This window comes from Struthio camelus, chromosome 7, assembly GCF_040807025.1.
Source record: "Struthio camelus isolate bStrCam1 chromosome 7, bStrCam1.hap1, whole genome shotgun sequence".
Taxonomy (NCBI): domain Eukaryota; kingdom Metazoa; phylum Chordata; class Aves; order Struthioniformes; family Struthionidae; genus Struthio; species Struthio camelus.
The window spans coordinates 34,299,219-34,315,646 of NC_090948.1; the positions used below are offsets into that span (position 1 = coordinate 34,299,219).

Here is a 16,428-nt window from a genome sequence, read left to right on the forward strand (position 1 = left end):
ATTTAAAATAAGGGAGCTGGGGGCAGAGGAGGATTGCTTTGGAAGCGCTTGTGTTTGAGGCTGAGGCAAGGCTGGTGTTGTCTTCTTTCCTTACGTCACGGAAGGCTTGGTTTAGGGGGGAGGTTAGGAAAAGGGGTGTTATTGGGCAGCGGCTGCGAGGTGCGAGTCCCCCGCCCTTTCCCTGAGGGCCGGTGCCCGCGGGAGCTGCCCGCCCGGGGGCTGGCGGGCCCCAGGCCCTGCCGGAACCTTCCAGAAGGAGGAACCTTCCAGGTGACGGCGGAACCTTCCAGAAGGGGGCGGGGCGGGGTCTGCGTGCGCCTCGGGGGAGGGGAGGTCGAGAGCGGACCAATAGGAGCGGGGTCGGGGCAGATCCCGCCAATCACTCGCCTGCGGCCGAGCGGGACGGCTATAAGAGGGGCGCGTGCCGCAGCGACGGTTGGTGTCGGGGTCGGGGGGGTGGGCGGGGAGCTGCGGTGGCTGGAGCCGCCGGGGCAGGAGCCGCCTCAGCGGCCTTCCTCGAGGCTCGGGGGCGCCGGGCGGCCGTCCGCAAGGCGCTCTCCTCCCCGGGGGGCTGCGGGCAGCCGGGGACGCTGGGTCGGGCGGCTGGGGATCCCCCCCGCTGCCGTCGGCGGACACGTGAGTACCTCCCTTCTCCCCCCCCCCCCCCGGGGGGGCAGTGGCTGAGGCGGCACAGCGGCTCGGTGCGGCTGCTCGCCCCGGGAGCGCGGCGGCTGCGCGCTGTGCCCGCTGGGGAGCCCTCGGCCAGCGAGTGCTGTGGGGACTAGCGCGTCAGGATGCTTTGTGGTTGGCCCAGCTGCCCCCTCCACCCCCACCCCGGGCCTCCCACAACACCTTAGAAGCAACTCAGTGTTTTTAAGGAATTTAAGAGGTATATTTAAGGTGTATCCAGGTAGATGAAAAGGTGTGTAGTGGGCAGGGTAGTCTTTCATGTGGATGTATTTCTCCAAGTTCCAGAGTTAAAAAAACAACCACACAAACCAGAACAACACCTGTGTAAAATTACAGCCTTGCAGTAGAATTGTGAGTTTTGTGCCAGAAGTTATGAATCAGTACTAAAACTAAAAGTTGGTGAAAATCAAAGTGGTCTGTTGTCCGTTGTCGTTGGTCCTTGGAGGTCAGTGCTAATGTTGTGGTACACAACTTTCGGGAGCTTTGAGCTGTCAGGTTGTCCTGATGAGGCTTAACGCATTTAAAAGAGGAAATTAGGAAGATGTAAGTTGGTTTTGTGCACTGTCTTGTGTTGGTTGCGTGTTAGAGAACAGTTGTTTAATGATGCAGTTACAGTTGAAGCAGTCTGCTGGCTATATACCTACCAAAAAAACCAAATTCCGTGAAACTTGTTGTGTAAGCTCCTTAAAATTACATTGAAGTTCTGTTGTAATGAGGAGTTGGAGCTGAAGCTTTTCTTGCTGAGCCGAGAAGGCACAGCGTGTGGGGCTGGTGAGGTGTATGAAATGTGTTACCTTGTCAGTGCTGAAGGGCCACTCGTTACTAAAGCGGAGAGCAGCCATCCATGCTGAAAATAGCTTTTCTTACACAGGGCCTGGGCCTGGCGAGCTATTTTTCAGTCTTCATGTCTCACCAAGCCCATGGGGCCATTGCAAACGAGCAGAAAACATAAACTGCTTTTTGGGCGCAGGTGACTCCTTCCATTCATGGAAGGGGGACCCCTTTTCCTCCCTAGCCCCATCCACCCCACCCAAAGAACCCCCCCAGATGCTAGCCAACCCTGAAGAATTGTACTGCCCTTTGTTCTCTGTAGTTTGCCATCTTTCAGGGATATGTTTCTTAAAGCAGTAAAATTTATCTCTAAAAAGGTGAGACGTTGCTTTAGAGTGCAGATGTACAGACCTGTTACCCTCTAAAGAGAAGTGCTCTCTAAGCAGAATTTAATCATTCTTTTCAAAGGTTTCCTTGAGCCTTCAAAGTCAATTCAGTGTGTAATCTTTGGTAAAGTTTTCAGTGCAAGATTTCTGAGAGGTTATGTTCCTTAGTTAATGGTAGATTTGTGTCTTGACAGAAATGTTGCTCCCTAACAGCTGGGCAATTATCCTGTGTCGCCACTGTGCCATGTAGTTAGATGGCCACCAGTTAGCATGTTTATAAATAACATATGGCATTTGAGCTTTGCTGAGTAGATGGTTCCTGAATGCTTCTGGAGTACTTCCAGATACAGGCGTTTATTTTTATGTGCTGTTCCAGGGACTGCATGTTAAAGGGAATGGCAACAGAAGTGGAACAAAATAAAAATTACCTGTACAGTTTGAATAAGGTTAAACAGAAATCCTGAGGTATTACACTTAAATGATTAAGGCTAAAATAATAGACAGCATTGCATATATTCCAGTACTTACTCAAGACTGCTACAGCCATGTAATGGGGAGGTGTTGCAGTGCGTGCTTCCTCTGCTCCCCCTCCACCTTAACGTTTTCCGCATCTTATGCGTTTCTCGTGATTAAGATTAAAGTTTTTTAGGTAGGTTTTCCTGAAGATCGTTTTCTTTCCGTTTGTACGTGACCTAGCATAAAAGAAAACTAGCGCAGTGCAAACATTACAAATACGTTCTTAGAATATTTCTGTTTGGGTTTATCAGGTCCTACTGCATGAAAGGTTGTGTGTGCTCCCTGCTTAGCATTCATCAGCTGCAGGAGGAGAGTGAGCTACAAGCTAGCAAAGGTTTGCATCATATTTACTCCAGTTTGTTTGGAACGTCTTAATAGCAACTGAAAATGAACTCTGTTGGTATTGGGAGATGTGTTCTGGGATGTATGTTCTTTTTTTTTTTTTTTTTCCTCTTTTCCTCCTTTTTTCTTTTTGAGTTATTCAGCCTATGGGGGAACTGAGATAAAGGTCAGGAAAGGGCCCTTTTCAGACCCTCTGAGCAAACACGGATCTTAGCTTCACTGAGAAGGTCTATTTAGACAGCGGTCGTAAATGAAGCGTTGCGGAGTTTGTGGGGAACCAAATACAGTCCGGCCGCACGCCAGTCCTGTGATGATTCCGAGTGCTCCCCTGGGCCACTGCGGGAAGAGCTGCCTTCCTTGGCCATGGTGTCCTGCCGTGGAGGAACGTGCAGGCGTTGGGCTTCAGGCTTTACTGCGATGCTGTCCAAGGGCTTCGAAAAACCGTCCCCATGTACTGAGGTTTCTTAGTAATACATATTTAGAGGGCAGACCAAGAACCAAGGACTATGCACCGTTCGTGGTGCAGAAAACATGGATGTTAAAGCACGTAATTGTGTTTACTGTTTGTTCGTCACTCCTACAGAGTTGACCGCCGCTGTTGCGAGCAGAGGGGGAATTACTGTGACACTGACACAGGGACGTGATCATTGCAAGATAGGTACTCATTGCGGGGCTGAGCGCTTGGGAAAGCGTGAGTGCGTGCGCGTGTTCGTAATAAGATGCTCAGAAAAGGGAGAGTGTAGAATTTCTGGGAAACTTTTAAAATTAAAACTCTAAATTCCTCAGAAACAGTGATATTCATTAGGAAAGGTCGGGTGAATTTTTGGATTTGAAAAAGTATGTCGTATAACCTGCCAATTCTAACATTTTGACAATGAAGAATTTTGTATTTCAGTTTGGAACGACATTTAGAAATTTTAGTTAACGTATATTAAAAGAGAAAAGTAAGTTTGCAGTTTTGATTTGATTCAGTTTAGTGGAACCGATTTCTTTCTCTGTGAGATTCTTAGTCCAGAATATCTTAGACTTATGACATTTCTTCTTGAGTTGATGAGATAGTGTGCCCAGGAAAAGCTTTATTTTAATCCATATACTACTGGTAAGATTGTCAAATAAGCGCTAGAAACAACATCAGTTTGCAGCCTTCTTCACTACATTATGAATATTATTATGAGATGACCCAAGGCTGATATTTCTTTTGAATTATTAGAAATACTTTATTTATTCCAACTAGTAAGGCTTATTTTATTAATTTATTTTTAATCTATAGAACGTTATAGGAGTTACGTTCCTCTGGAGATACTGAACCTGGAGATGTTTACGTAAGGTGCAAGGGAAAGAAAGGGTCTAATGAATTACAAGAATCTCGTTAACTGGCACAGAGGAATTGTTCTTCTGTGAAGTTTTATTACCTGTACAAGTCACTGCTGGACGTGAGCTGCACTATTTTAGTTGAAGTAGTTTCTAAGTATATATCACGTATATAGGGGATATAGACTGAACCCATCTGCTCTACAAGAATTGACTTTTCTGTATCTTGTATCTTAAACCTGTTTGTATCTGAGGCGTATACAAAGCTTCTCAGATAAGCAGGTGCACTTTGATACTATCCAATTAATTACTGTCACAGGTATTGCAGTGAAAGCTTTGTCTGTAGTTCTTCTTTGGAAACTAAACCAGTTCCCTAATTCCTATTATGTTTCCCTGGCTATTTAAATCCAGAATAAAGCCATGTTTTTAAAATAGAAAAGTCTGTTTCCTGCTCATGAAAGTAAGCAGTTTCTTTCTGCAAATAGCAGTATTTATTGCTCGCTTCCCTCCCTTCTTTTAATCCTGCAACTACCATTAGATAAAATAATGAACCGAGTTACTTATTCATAAAAGCAGTGTACCTATTTTGTGCTTCACAGTATATTCCAATAAAATATTGTTGTCATGGATTGTTGGCAGTAAGTCATTTTTAGGGCATACCTTTAAGAGGAAACAAAACCATACACATGGAAATATCTTTGATTGTTTTTCACAAAGCATCTCATACTTTCCTTTCGTCATTGATGGTCTGGGATCTGAAGTCGTAATGCTCATATTCTACTGTTTAGTATCTCCTTATTTCATGTCTACTGCAAATGCTTGCTGCTGAGGAATTGCATGCCGTTTCACTGTTGCCCTTCTCCCAGTCTGACTCCTCCTTCTCCCAGTCTGGCCTGGTTCTGGTAACGCCATTTACACATTGACATTAATTGTAACACATTGTAGTGCATGATTCCTGCTCCAGTAGATGGCGGAGCTTTTCCTCAGCCACAGCAATCAGAAACATTACTCCACCTACTTTCTTTGTTATAGAATATGTTTATGAAACAGGCTTTAATAGGTCCTTCAGGGTCTTTTGTGGATGGTTTTTTTGAAGGGATGATAGCACCAGCTTAAAAGAATTGCAAGATCCTGAATAGTTTGAATAATTAAAAACTAATTGAAAATGAGTGGCCATATTCTCCCACGTGCTGATACTTCTTCCTGTGTAAAGCACTAGAAACTGTGTAAATTGCAAACCTATATCATTTCTTTCTTATTCCAAGAATTCTGAACAAATTTGCTTGCAGATATCGCAGGTCTCTTAGATCTTACTCCTCACACTGCCTAGAGGCCTGTGCAAGTTAGGCAGTGCAACACGTACGTGCCAATGCTATCGGAAGGTTGAAACCTGCAAGTTTTCTCTTTCAGTAGTTCACTTTAGGACATTTTGGGATTCAGCAAAGTCTGGATACGCGGCACAAAACCTGAAAAATGAAACATAAACGTTTCTTCATCCTCTCAGCACGTCAGGGTTTGGAATAACGCTCCATGCTGTGTGCTGCAGCTCTAAACTGAACGTATTCATAGAATTGAAACTTGTCCACCTAGCGTTGTGTTTCTAACTGCATTTGAGGCTTCTGGAGCGCAGCGTCCATTGCCTCCTGTAGGAGGTGCTGGGTGGGCTCATGCTCTGGCTCTTTGGTGCAGCCTACCCTTAGGCACCTGGTTTTAAAACCTTGGCCCGGATATGTGAACCCAGAAGAACGAGCTATGGTGATTCATTTCAAATTCCCTGGCTCTTTTGGCTCCCCAGCCATAACATTTATTCATACTAATTGCTCATTGTGGCAGATAAATCTCACCATGTAGCCAATGCAATAACTCTGCACCTGAGCAGCGTTTAGTTTAGTTTTGCTTTGCTTATATTGCCAGCAGTTTGCTTTTCCTCTATATATCACAGCACCTGGCTCTTTTGGCTTTGGGTGAAGACTGTGTTAGAGGGGTGGATAGGGAAATGGGCATGTTTTCGCCCTCGCTTTCATTGCCATTAGCTTTCCTAGTAGCTGTAATTCCTCAATTAGGGGTGGGCAGTTTAATTTTCCTACCAGCTTAAAAGAAATGCAAGGTAGGCAATTACTATGGGAGACAACTTGTTGCGGCAGGCCTGAGAGAGGATTATCCTGTCAGCAGTGTTACCTTTAGTGGTTCTCCTCTACCTTAACAGCAAGGATAGTCAAGTTTCCCATAATGCTGTTTATGATGATGATGAATACTGTGTCCTGTCTGCCATGATTTTTGTCTTTTGATTTGTTTTGCGGTTTCTCTTTTGGGGTTTTTGTCTCTTTAAAAGACCATTGTAAATTTCTCATTGTCTGTACTCAGGTATAGACACAATGAGAAATAGATCGAGGTATGGGTATTGCCAGTAGTTACCTCAGGTTTGTATAGCATAGGCAAATGAATAGTGCTTTTAAACACAGTAACTTAGGCAAGTTATTAACATGTTTTTCAACACTGAGTATAAACAAAGAGCTGTGTTAAAATGGTGTTGACTACTAAGCCAATTTTAAATCTCCTTTTCCTTTTTTGGGGGGGGGAGGGAGGAGGAGAGGGAGGGTGGGGCAGACCAGGTAACTACTGCCTTTGCCTATGTTAGGGATGGATATAATGTCATTTCGCTTCAGCTGTATGAGTTGTGGGCATTTATTCTAACGTAGTCATTTGTAGTCAGAAAGAAGGTGATTCATCTTATCTGAAGCTAAATATCTGAGACGCTTATTATACCGTCGTGGTCTGGAGGCAAAGCTGGTTGACACTGTTTCTGCCCAGCACAGTGGTGCAGCCCACATAGCCACTCTGCACCCCTGCAACCGTTTGTGAGGCCGCGCACAGTGAGCAGGGTGCTGAAATTATCCAGATTAAAAAATAAGCAGGTTGACTTCAGTGATGATTAGTTATATCTGTTCAGTAAGTGGGGCCATACTGTCACAGCAGATGGAAGTAGCTGAAGGCAGGAACATAGGAAACTGGCTCTGTGCAGTGAGCTGCCTCCTAAGATATGTGCCCCTGGGACTCACCGGTTTTATTAGGTGAGGTGAACATACAATAACTGTTTAACTAGGTGTTAAGTAGAACATTGCCACTATTATGACTATAGCGTGCGCCTGTTGATGCTCCGTACCTCTTTATTGGGCTATAAAATCTCTTGAAGTGAGCTTATCCACCTCAGCCCCAGCAGACAGCTGGAAACGTGCACGTTTGTTGCCAAATCCTTCCAATAAGGTCCTTGTTGCTAGTATTGCTGACTGTGCTAGTGGTCTTCTCCAGTTTTAAAATCCTCACAAAGCATGAGGATTATACGTGTACTGATAAATATGCTGTCTGATGAGAAGTGCCGTTTATTATATAACGTGTAATAATCATCCAGGTCCGTACGAGGAAGCGAGCAAAGAGGTCCATGCAAATCATAATATTTTCCTGGGTCTTACGTAAGTCGCAAGAGAGGCTGACTCATACGAACTTCTCTTGAGTGTCTCAGTGGTATTTTTCATTAGACAGGCTAACTAGCTATCAGAGTTGTAATAAGACAGAGGTATAGAAGTATATTTTGAGACATGTTGGAAACGAACCCTACTGACCAGGATCCTTTAGAAGTATCGTCCCGTGGGAGTTAAATCTTACGTACCATGGGAAAGACGTTGTCTTGTGCCTGCAGCCGTGCATCATAGGATCCCTTATCATGTTGATGTAGTGCCGCGTTGCCTTCGTGGTGCGTCCACAGAGTATCGTCATGGTACAGGGTACTTTGGTTTAGATACTAAAGTCAGAGAAATGTGACTGCGACCAATAAAACACCTTTCCATCAAGTAGCAATGGAATAGATTAAAAGAGCTTTACTGAAACAAAGCCAGTAGCAACTGAAAGCAATCAAAATGGCCTTTATAGTAGTACCTTCTTAATGTAAGTTGTCTCTCGAATGTATTTCACCTATTTTATTTTATTTTTATTTTTTTTTATTTTTGTAGGCTGTGGAAACCAACCTTGCTTCAAAGGATAGTCACTGGGTCTATGTAAATGAGGTAAGAAAGCCAAAAGAGGCAAGATAGCTTGGTTCCTTCACTCATCGCCATCTTTTGTTTCCTGTGTTTTGATACACCAAACTTAACCAAACCATTTGATACACCGAACTTACCATCTTTGCTGCTTGAATGGTACAAAATGCAAACTGTGTGGCATCACTGCTCGTTTGTCTCATTTAAGTTGGCATGGGCTGAATACCAAAGGTCAAAGTAAAGCTTCCAGCGTACATGCTAGCAGCTGAGAGACTCTGCTTTTTTCCACTTCACTGTTGACCCTATCCTGTTAGTTGCTTAGTAAGAAGAGAATATCTCAAAAGAGATCTGGAATAAATGCGTGCACATATATGCTGGAATCTCGCCCTTCACTGCTGTGAAAGCCTGCGCTCGGATACTGTTAGTGACAGCAAAGAACACTGAGGCTACTTGTAGGCTTAGCTTGTTAGAAGAGGCGTTTACATGATGCAAGTTTTTTTTAGTGCAGAATTGTGTTGGTGTTTGGGCCAAGATCCAGGTTAGCCTGGATTTAAAATGTGAGATTTCCTTTCTGCAGCAAATGGTATCCTCTCCTGCTATTACTGATTATTTATTTTACCGTAGTACTGAGATGCCCTGTTGGGAATCAGTGCGACTCATATTCAAAGAGCCAGGGAAAGCTTGAAATGTTGTACCATACATAAGGATTTACAAGGCATTTGTTGTTCAGGATGAATTGCACTATTTTGTATAGTTCTATTTTTAATAATGATTTGTTAAAAGATAGTGAAATGTAAATTAAAAAGACCGAACCATATTCACTGTTTCATGTTTATATTTTAAACACACAGCCTCTAATTTAATAACCAATTCATTGCTTTCTTTACACCTAGCTCATCGTGTTGGATAGACTGTTTTTAATAATAACTATAAATTGCATTGTGCGGCATTAGAAAGGCTCTGCAATTAAATAGAAGGGTAGAGAAAGGCAGTGAAATCTCTGCTTATGAAGATTTTATAAGAAAATCCTTTCTGGTCCTTGTTACATTCACGCACCTCCTGATTTGTCAGCTGCAGTAATGGCCCACCGTAAAATACGAGCAGTATGCCCAGAGAGTCAATATTTATAGTCATATAAAGATAATACAGGGCATATTGCCCTAAACATTTATGGAGAAGGACTGTTTGTGGATTTGTTGCTGCTGCTGTTATTGTTCAGATGTTAAAATTCACTTTGTGAAGCCTGAATCTGAAACGTCCCAAATAAAAATCTTCGGTGCTCGTGCACAAACATATTCATACGTACATATACGCATCAGAAAAGGTGTCTAGTTTGCTCTTAAACTTTGAGAAATTTTTTTTCCCCTTTCGCTGTTACTAGAGACCGGGTAGGGAAGCTATGATAACAAAATGTGAACATAAAGTATAAATTAATTCTTCACAAGACAAGAAAAAATTAGATTTTCCATACGACCTCAAAAAGTCTGGGAGACTTGCTACTACAGGTACAACACTCGCATAAATATTCTTTATTGATAAGTATCAATGCACAAACTTAGAAATATCCCCAAAAGCCGTTGAATTCAAATAGACAATTACAAAAACTTTTCGAATTCATGAAATGCCGGAGAAAGACTGTGCAGGCTACAAGAGGAGGAAATGTCTTGATTGTTCGTTTTGATAGGAAAGCCTAGGTCTTGATTTGCTCAGAGATGCCGTGGAAGGATGATTCTTTGAACATCCACGTGGAATTTATCTACAGAATGATAGATTCCTTAGGGCTTGCTTATTATTTAATATTGTGTAGGCACCTGTGCCAGCAGTTAGGCAAACTGGTAATCCTCAGTCCATATGCCTTTTTCCGTTTGGTATCAGTGAGGACTGCACGGGTACGTGACGGAAAATAAGCCGTTCTCTGACTGAGTGTTGATGCGTGGCTACGATTTGCGGAATGGAATTAACTTTTAATAACCTCCTAGCACTGTCATTCTTATTGACAGTCAAGTAAAGGTGCCAAATAGTGAGCCTCTGCTTTTTCTCCTTCCAGGCAGATTGAGAGAGGTTCAGGATCCTTCACTTTCCTGCTCACCATTTGGTCTGTGTGATTTAGCAAGTCCTGTGAAAGGAAGGAGAGAGATAGGGCTAATGGAACCAAAAGGACAGTAGTAAGAAGCAAGTCCCATACTCAGAGCACAGTGGCAGTATTTCCATTTACGCTCTTTGTTTGAAGAGCGTAGGATTGTAGAAACTGTGTTGGCATTTCCCACCTCAAGACTCCGTGTGGGGCCTATATGGGTACAGAATAGACCTGTTCCCCTATATGGATCTATACGCTATGCACCATGCTATTCTCTACCCAGTAGACCACATAAGGCACAGGATATGCCACTGTGCGTGCTGAGCGTGAGCACCCGCTCACAGGCTGCACACCTCTCATCTTCAAGGCAGTGAAGACTTGAGCCTTGCACTTATTTTGCTATAGTAAGAATGAAAATGCAGCACGGTATTATTTCTCCGAGCGGTTTATTATTAAGTCTTACTGGAAATAAGTCTATTTCAATCTCTCTGGAATGATAACTGAATACGTGTCTAGATTTTTGATTTTTTTTCTTTATTGTTTCTCTGTCCCATACTCCAGGATAGAAGTTAAATTTCAGAGTTAGAACTAATGTATCACTTTAAATTTATTAAATAATGAACCCCACCAAGCTTGTGATGAGCCGTCTTAGAACCATACAGCCGGTAAGTTTGCTGTGCTGCTAATAAACAGATGGGGAATCTCAGAAGTGACCCCCAGTTGCTACCGTTAAGATCCTACGTAGGAATGGTTTCCGGTGGCCCGAGTCGCTCTGCTGAGGCATCTAATCAGACTGGATGCCACCGACGACGCAAGGACTCAGTTGTCAGTAGAAGAAGGCTCGTGCCCTGGGAGGTGATCCCTTGGGTGAGGCTGGAACGTTACAGTGGCGAGTTTGTCAGGGTAGGAGAGAATACAGAAGGATGATTCTCAGCAGGCGATAGCATGTTGTCCTGTGTCCTCCCTGAAGTCATGATTTGACTTTCCCCTCATCTTACAATATGTCGTTAAAAAAAAAAACCTCCTAGTGTTTTAAAAAGCATATTTGTAAGGTATGTCTAGTTTTCTCATGTCAGACGTTTTATGTTCTAAACTGGCGAATCTGCCAAAAATAGTGGGATTTGGAGGAGTAAAAAGATAAAACATATATCTATGCACACTCCCCCTTTAATCTTCTACTTCCCTTTTGTTTATCCAGAAATACTAAATCATGGTCCTTGTATTCATTTGGATAGCAGTTTCACCTGAATTTTGAGTTAAATAGGCCAAGTAGGCCAAGCTTTCAAAAGCTGGAATATTTGTGATTTTGTGCTTGCAAAAAAAGCAAACGTCTCCTGAGAACAATGACTACTCCATACCTAGCTTTATCTTAACAATTGCCAAAACCTTGGATTACCATTGACTGTGCTGGAAGTCAGCAAAGATAACCAAATTTGACCCTAAAGAAGATGTGTTAGAATGCATGTGGTGCTCTCTTTATGTCTTTGTCAGTTACGCCTTTAAGTTTTAATGACGCTGCCTACCAACTTTGGGAGATGCGTGCTGTTTCTCCGTGTGGCATCATTCTGCTGCAGTTGTAGATATCCTCCTTTTGTGTGTGTGTGTGTGTATTTCTTTTCTCTTCCTGTTTCCCTTTTCTAGTTTGATTTTTCTCTACTTGCATTTCTCTCCTTTTGGTGTGTGACATCAAGCATCTGTTTGTTCCTCCTGACTTTCTTCATTCTCCTCTTCCCTCTTTTTGCACGTTCACAGAAAATGCTGTGCAGTGCCCAGAGCGTAGATCTATGGGAGAGGCAGAAGAACAGCGCTTGAAACTGTATATAGTTGCACTGTGAGCAATGCTCTAGGAGTTTGTCCGCTTTTTTTTATTACCAGCTGTAGTAGGTCTGGGGCTATAAATAGAATTAGACACTGTTTCTGATTTTTGTGGGAAATGTCATGGTTTTGAAATTTTTTCCATTCCAAATTGAGAGAAAGATAAGGAAGACGTTCTGCAAAAATGGAGTTCTGACTGAAAAAATCATTCAAGTTCAACACAGTATTTTATACTGATACAAAACACATCTGGATTTTGTACTGATGTGCACTGGTATATTTAATTTTAATTCCAAATTTCTAAACTTTCATTGTTTTTATACATAAACCAGTTTAAAAAAAAAATCAACTGTTCTTCACTGAACAATGGAAGGGGTACTGAATTTGATGGGTAAGCGATGTGTTTCACCGTTATCGGACACCCCCTTTCATTTCTTTTTCAACAGCCGTCAGTATTCACAAGCTTAATTGAAATGCATTAGACGTGGTGGGACAAAGCGCAAGACTACTGGTTAGGGGATACCTTTTCATGGAGGACAGTTATGGATGAAGGGAGGACATCTAGTGTTGCTTGTCCAAACTATACATGCTTACTCTGAAGCTGAGGAAAGGTGAGGGGAAGATTTGTGGCCTATCTGTGGGGAAATAGCAAAAGATGGATACTGTGGAGAAGGCTTTTGTGCGTGTGTAGAAGTGCCCAAAGGACAAGAGTTGGTATTCATGGAGAACTGTAATCATCTTAGTAGCTGAAAAAGTCATGATGGGACGTGGACAAGACTTGGCGATTTCCCCTAATTGACAGTGTTATACCTGCATCTTGGAAAAAGTTAAGACAGCAGTCAGTTCAGCTCTGATTATAGCTAAGAAAGAATGGATTAGGAATATGAAGTCAGAAAATAATTTGTGTGAAAGTGACCATGAAATGGTAGCATTCGTTATTTGAAAAAGAGGAAGGAGTAAGAACAGGAGAGCAAGGGTAAGGGACTTATCCAACGTCACAGCTTTAGGAAACTAGTAGGACTTTGGGCAAGATAATAGGGAGAAATAAAGGATGGCAAAAGAACTGACTGTTCCTTGAGGGGGAAAAAGTTTATTTTTAAAGCACGGTAACAAATTATGCCCATGTGAAGAGGAGGCACGAAGCACAGTACGGTATCATTATGGTTGTATAGAGATATCTTTACAGATCTTAAAATCAAAGAGGGATTCAACAAAGAAGTGGGGGAAAGGGGACAGATAATTAGAGAGGACCATAAAGGAAAAACAAAGTGATTATAAAATCAGGCTGAAGTGCAAAATGAGTCATACTAGGTGTCATAAAAAGAGAAGATGAGATCTCGCAGAAGGTGAAGTGTGAGGCCGTTGCCGAATGGAAAGAGCAAGTGAGGTTTTAATGTTTTTACTGACTTATTTGCTTCTGGTGTTATAAAGAGGGTTAACCAGACTGTTCAAAGAATATGGTGCTACTAGTTTGAGATAATTATTTGGTAAGTCTGAGGCAATCCAAAGTCCACCAGGTGAAATTCAATGCAGAGGAGTGCAGGGTAGTTCAGGTGCAGCTACAGAATGAGGAATAGCTGGTGAGCATCTACAGGAGCAACTTAGGTTCATCGTGGATAGCAAAACAGAGTATGAAGCGATACTGATATGCTCTTGCAAGAAAGTCTGCTCCTCGGATACAGTAATGGGAACACCCTTGTAAGATAAGGGCGCAGTTACTTTGCTGTGCTTGACGCCACTGAGGCCTTGTTGGAACAGTTTTATAAGTTTTGGGCAAGCCACTTGAAAGAAAGAGGATGCAGAACAGTCTCTAAATCTAGAGGAGAGCAAATAGTACGATCAGAGTTTAATAAAACATGACCCGTGAGGAAAGGTTGAAAGAACTGGGTTTGTTTCCCCTGAAATAGGGAAGATGAAGCGAGGGTATAGCAGTAGACAAAATAATGCAAAGAAGAATGTGATGACTTCTTCACTCTGGAAAGATGAGGAGAAAGCAATTTAATCTTCAACAGTAAGAACTAGATTAAGTGTCAGGAAATGTTTGATAATCTAAATGTGGTTATGAATAGGAACAGCTTCCTTGGTTACCTTCTTCCATCTCATCATCTCTCTAACTTAACACCTCCTTCTGCTACTGTTTTACTCCCCCTCCCCCATTTCCAGCTTCCTACTTGCGTTATTTAAGTCTGCTAAACGTTTGCAGATCTCCGTTTAGAAAGAGAAATACAATTGTATTACGAATGCCACTCGAGCTGGTGGCATTACTTTTTCTGATCTGCACCTTCTGTTCTAGTTTTTTCATATGTCTCCTCTCAATATGTTTATGACAGTGAAAGTTTTTACAGTATAAACAGCCACTACATATACTTCTGTTCAAATCATTTACTTTATCGAGAAACATGAAGTGTATGCAAACTGCATCTCTTACTTGATTTCCAGTCAGCTTGGAAATCCTTTTCAGTCTACTACTGAGCAAGCGGGAGTGAGTGCATTTGATCAGATGCTGTCAGGCAAATCCCCCTTTGGGGTAGCTCCAGTGATTTGACTTAGCCAGGGATGAATTTCGCATCATATTTCTAGATACCAGCCTTCTGAAATGGAGGAGTATATTGCACTTGTATGTAGTTTTGATAAAGATGCGTAGCAATGAATTGCTGACGCTTTCAGTGCTTTAAAAATAGATTTAATTATAAGATGTAAAAACTAAGTCTGAAAACTAAAGGTTAGAACTTCTACTTGACTACGGTTTTCATTTGTTGCTTTTCCGTTGAACTGATTCTATTTGATCCAGATTAACCCTCATCGAATCGGATACAAAGGGGTCTCTATTATTAGCATACAGTAACCTATCATTACTCTGATTTTTTTTCAGTCCTGGAATTACCACATTCAGTACCACATGCAGGAACAAATGCTGAAATTCAGCCTATTGTTCACTACTAAATTCTCAAACTGGGAACGTGGGGATAGTAGGCAGAACAGGTGGAAGTTTGACATTAGTTCCTTACTTTCTAAATGATCAAGTTATTTAATGGAGCTCCATAGGAAAGGAAGGTGCTGGGTTTGGGGGTGGGGGGAGGGGGGGGGAAATCCTCCTGATAGATAAGCCAGCAAACCCATGTGGGTAATTGTTACCGCGAGACGCTTAAGGAAAGGAGGAGATTGTTCCTTTCTAATAAAGCAAAGCTTTGTTCATTGCAAAACTGTCACTGTGTTTTTCTGTGAGCCACAGTAAAGTTTCCAGAATTAAGCCTCTAAAGGAGGGAGGAATCACATGCTTGATCGTCATGGTAGATGCACTAGCACAATCACCAACACTTGTGCCTGTCTACAGGGACTGCAGAGTGAGTGGCTGTATTTCTGTATTGCACAGTTCCACATGTAGTATAATGCTGTGCAGAGTAGTTTGAGGTTGAATATGGCCTCATTTCTTTAGCACTAAGAAAAACTTGCTCTATTATTTATTCTGTTGAAAAACAAACAACCTGTGCTGGAACATAGTAGGCTGGGTAGCAGAAAGGTAAGTTGTATTCGTAATGGCTGTTGCAAAATCAAAGCTCCCTTTTATTGCTAGTGTTCCAAGGCAGCCCATCTTGTTGTGCAAGGTCAACTTAATAACTAGGGTTTTTTTAAAAATCATAATACCTTTATTTTGCTTATTATGTGCAACGCTAGCCATAAATGCAGGTATTTAAACACCTGGGACCAGTTTGTTACTGATGAAAGCCTGTTTTCAGTAAGAAATCTGAAATACATAGCTTGAGGCTAATAGATGCAGGAATGAAGTATCCTACAGATTCAAAATCTATAGAAAAGCAAAATATTTGGTCCTTAGATGGATGAAACTCTTGTAAGTCTCGATTGCAAAATAAAAGTAAAGGAAAGTAACATCCAGATGGGGCTGCTCTTCGACATTTTCCCTTTCCAGTCCACAGAAAGGATCTTGGAATGGAAAATTTAGAGACAGTAAGCACAGAGGAAACTGCTATAGCAATTGCAGCAGCAGTGTGCTTGGATAACTTCTTGCAGGCTGCGATGATACTAGTCAGAAGAAGCCCTGGCAGTTGTGGAGGAGGGGGAGAAGGGAAAAGCGAAGTAAGAAGAAAACGTCTCGTAATTTCTTGCAGGAGTAGTAACGAAAAGATTTTGTAAATACAGATAGAGTATAAGTTTCATCAGGGCAAGAGGTCTCAGGCAGGAAGTTAGAGTGCCAAGGAAGGGGGGAACTCCAGGCTGTCTTGGGATGATGTTACCCAGCATGGTTGGGTAACCACAGCACTTGAATACGAGTCTAAAATTTTAGACAGCAGTTGACCTGATTCTGCCCTTCTGGAGCAGTGACACATTCTGCGTGCTGCTGGTGGTGCTGCCAGCAGCTGGATTTCGAGGCCTTCAGCGGATTAATAAGGCATTCGCAGATGCAGCCCAGCTGAACAACCAGAGCCAAGTATGAAAAAAAAATTGTGGTTTTGTGATGTTTTCCTTT

General features: G+C 42.3%; 1 protein-coding gene across 7 annotated transcripts in view; it reads left to right on the forward strand.

Annotated features, from left to right (window-relative positions):
- Nucleotides 1–16,428, forward strand: part of GRID1 (glutamate ionotropic receptor delta type subunit 1) — a 605,033-nt gene that overhangs the window by 468,751 nt on the left and 119,854 nt on the right. For all 7 annotated transcript variants that reach the window (XM_068950711.1, XM_068950715.1, XM_068950709.1 and 4 more), the window contains one exon: nt 8,024–8,077. In XM_068950711.1, coding sequence (XP_068806812.1) covers nt 8,024–8,077 — 54 coding nt within the window. The remainder of the gene's footprint in view (nt 1–8,023; nt 8,078–16,428) is intronic.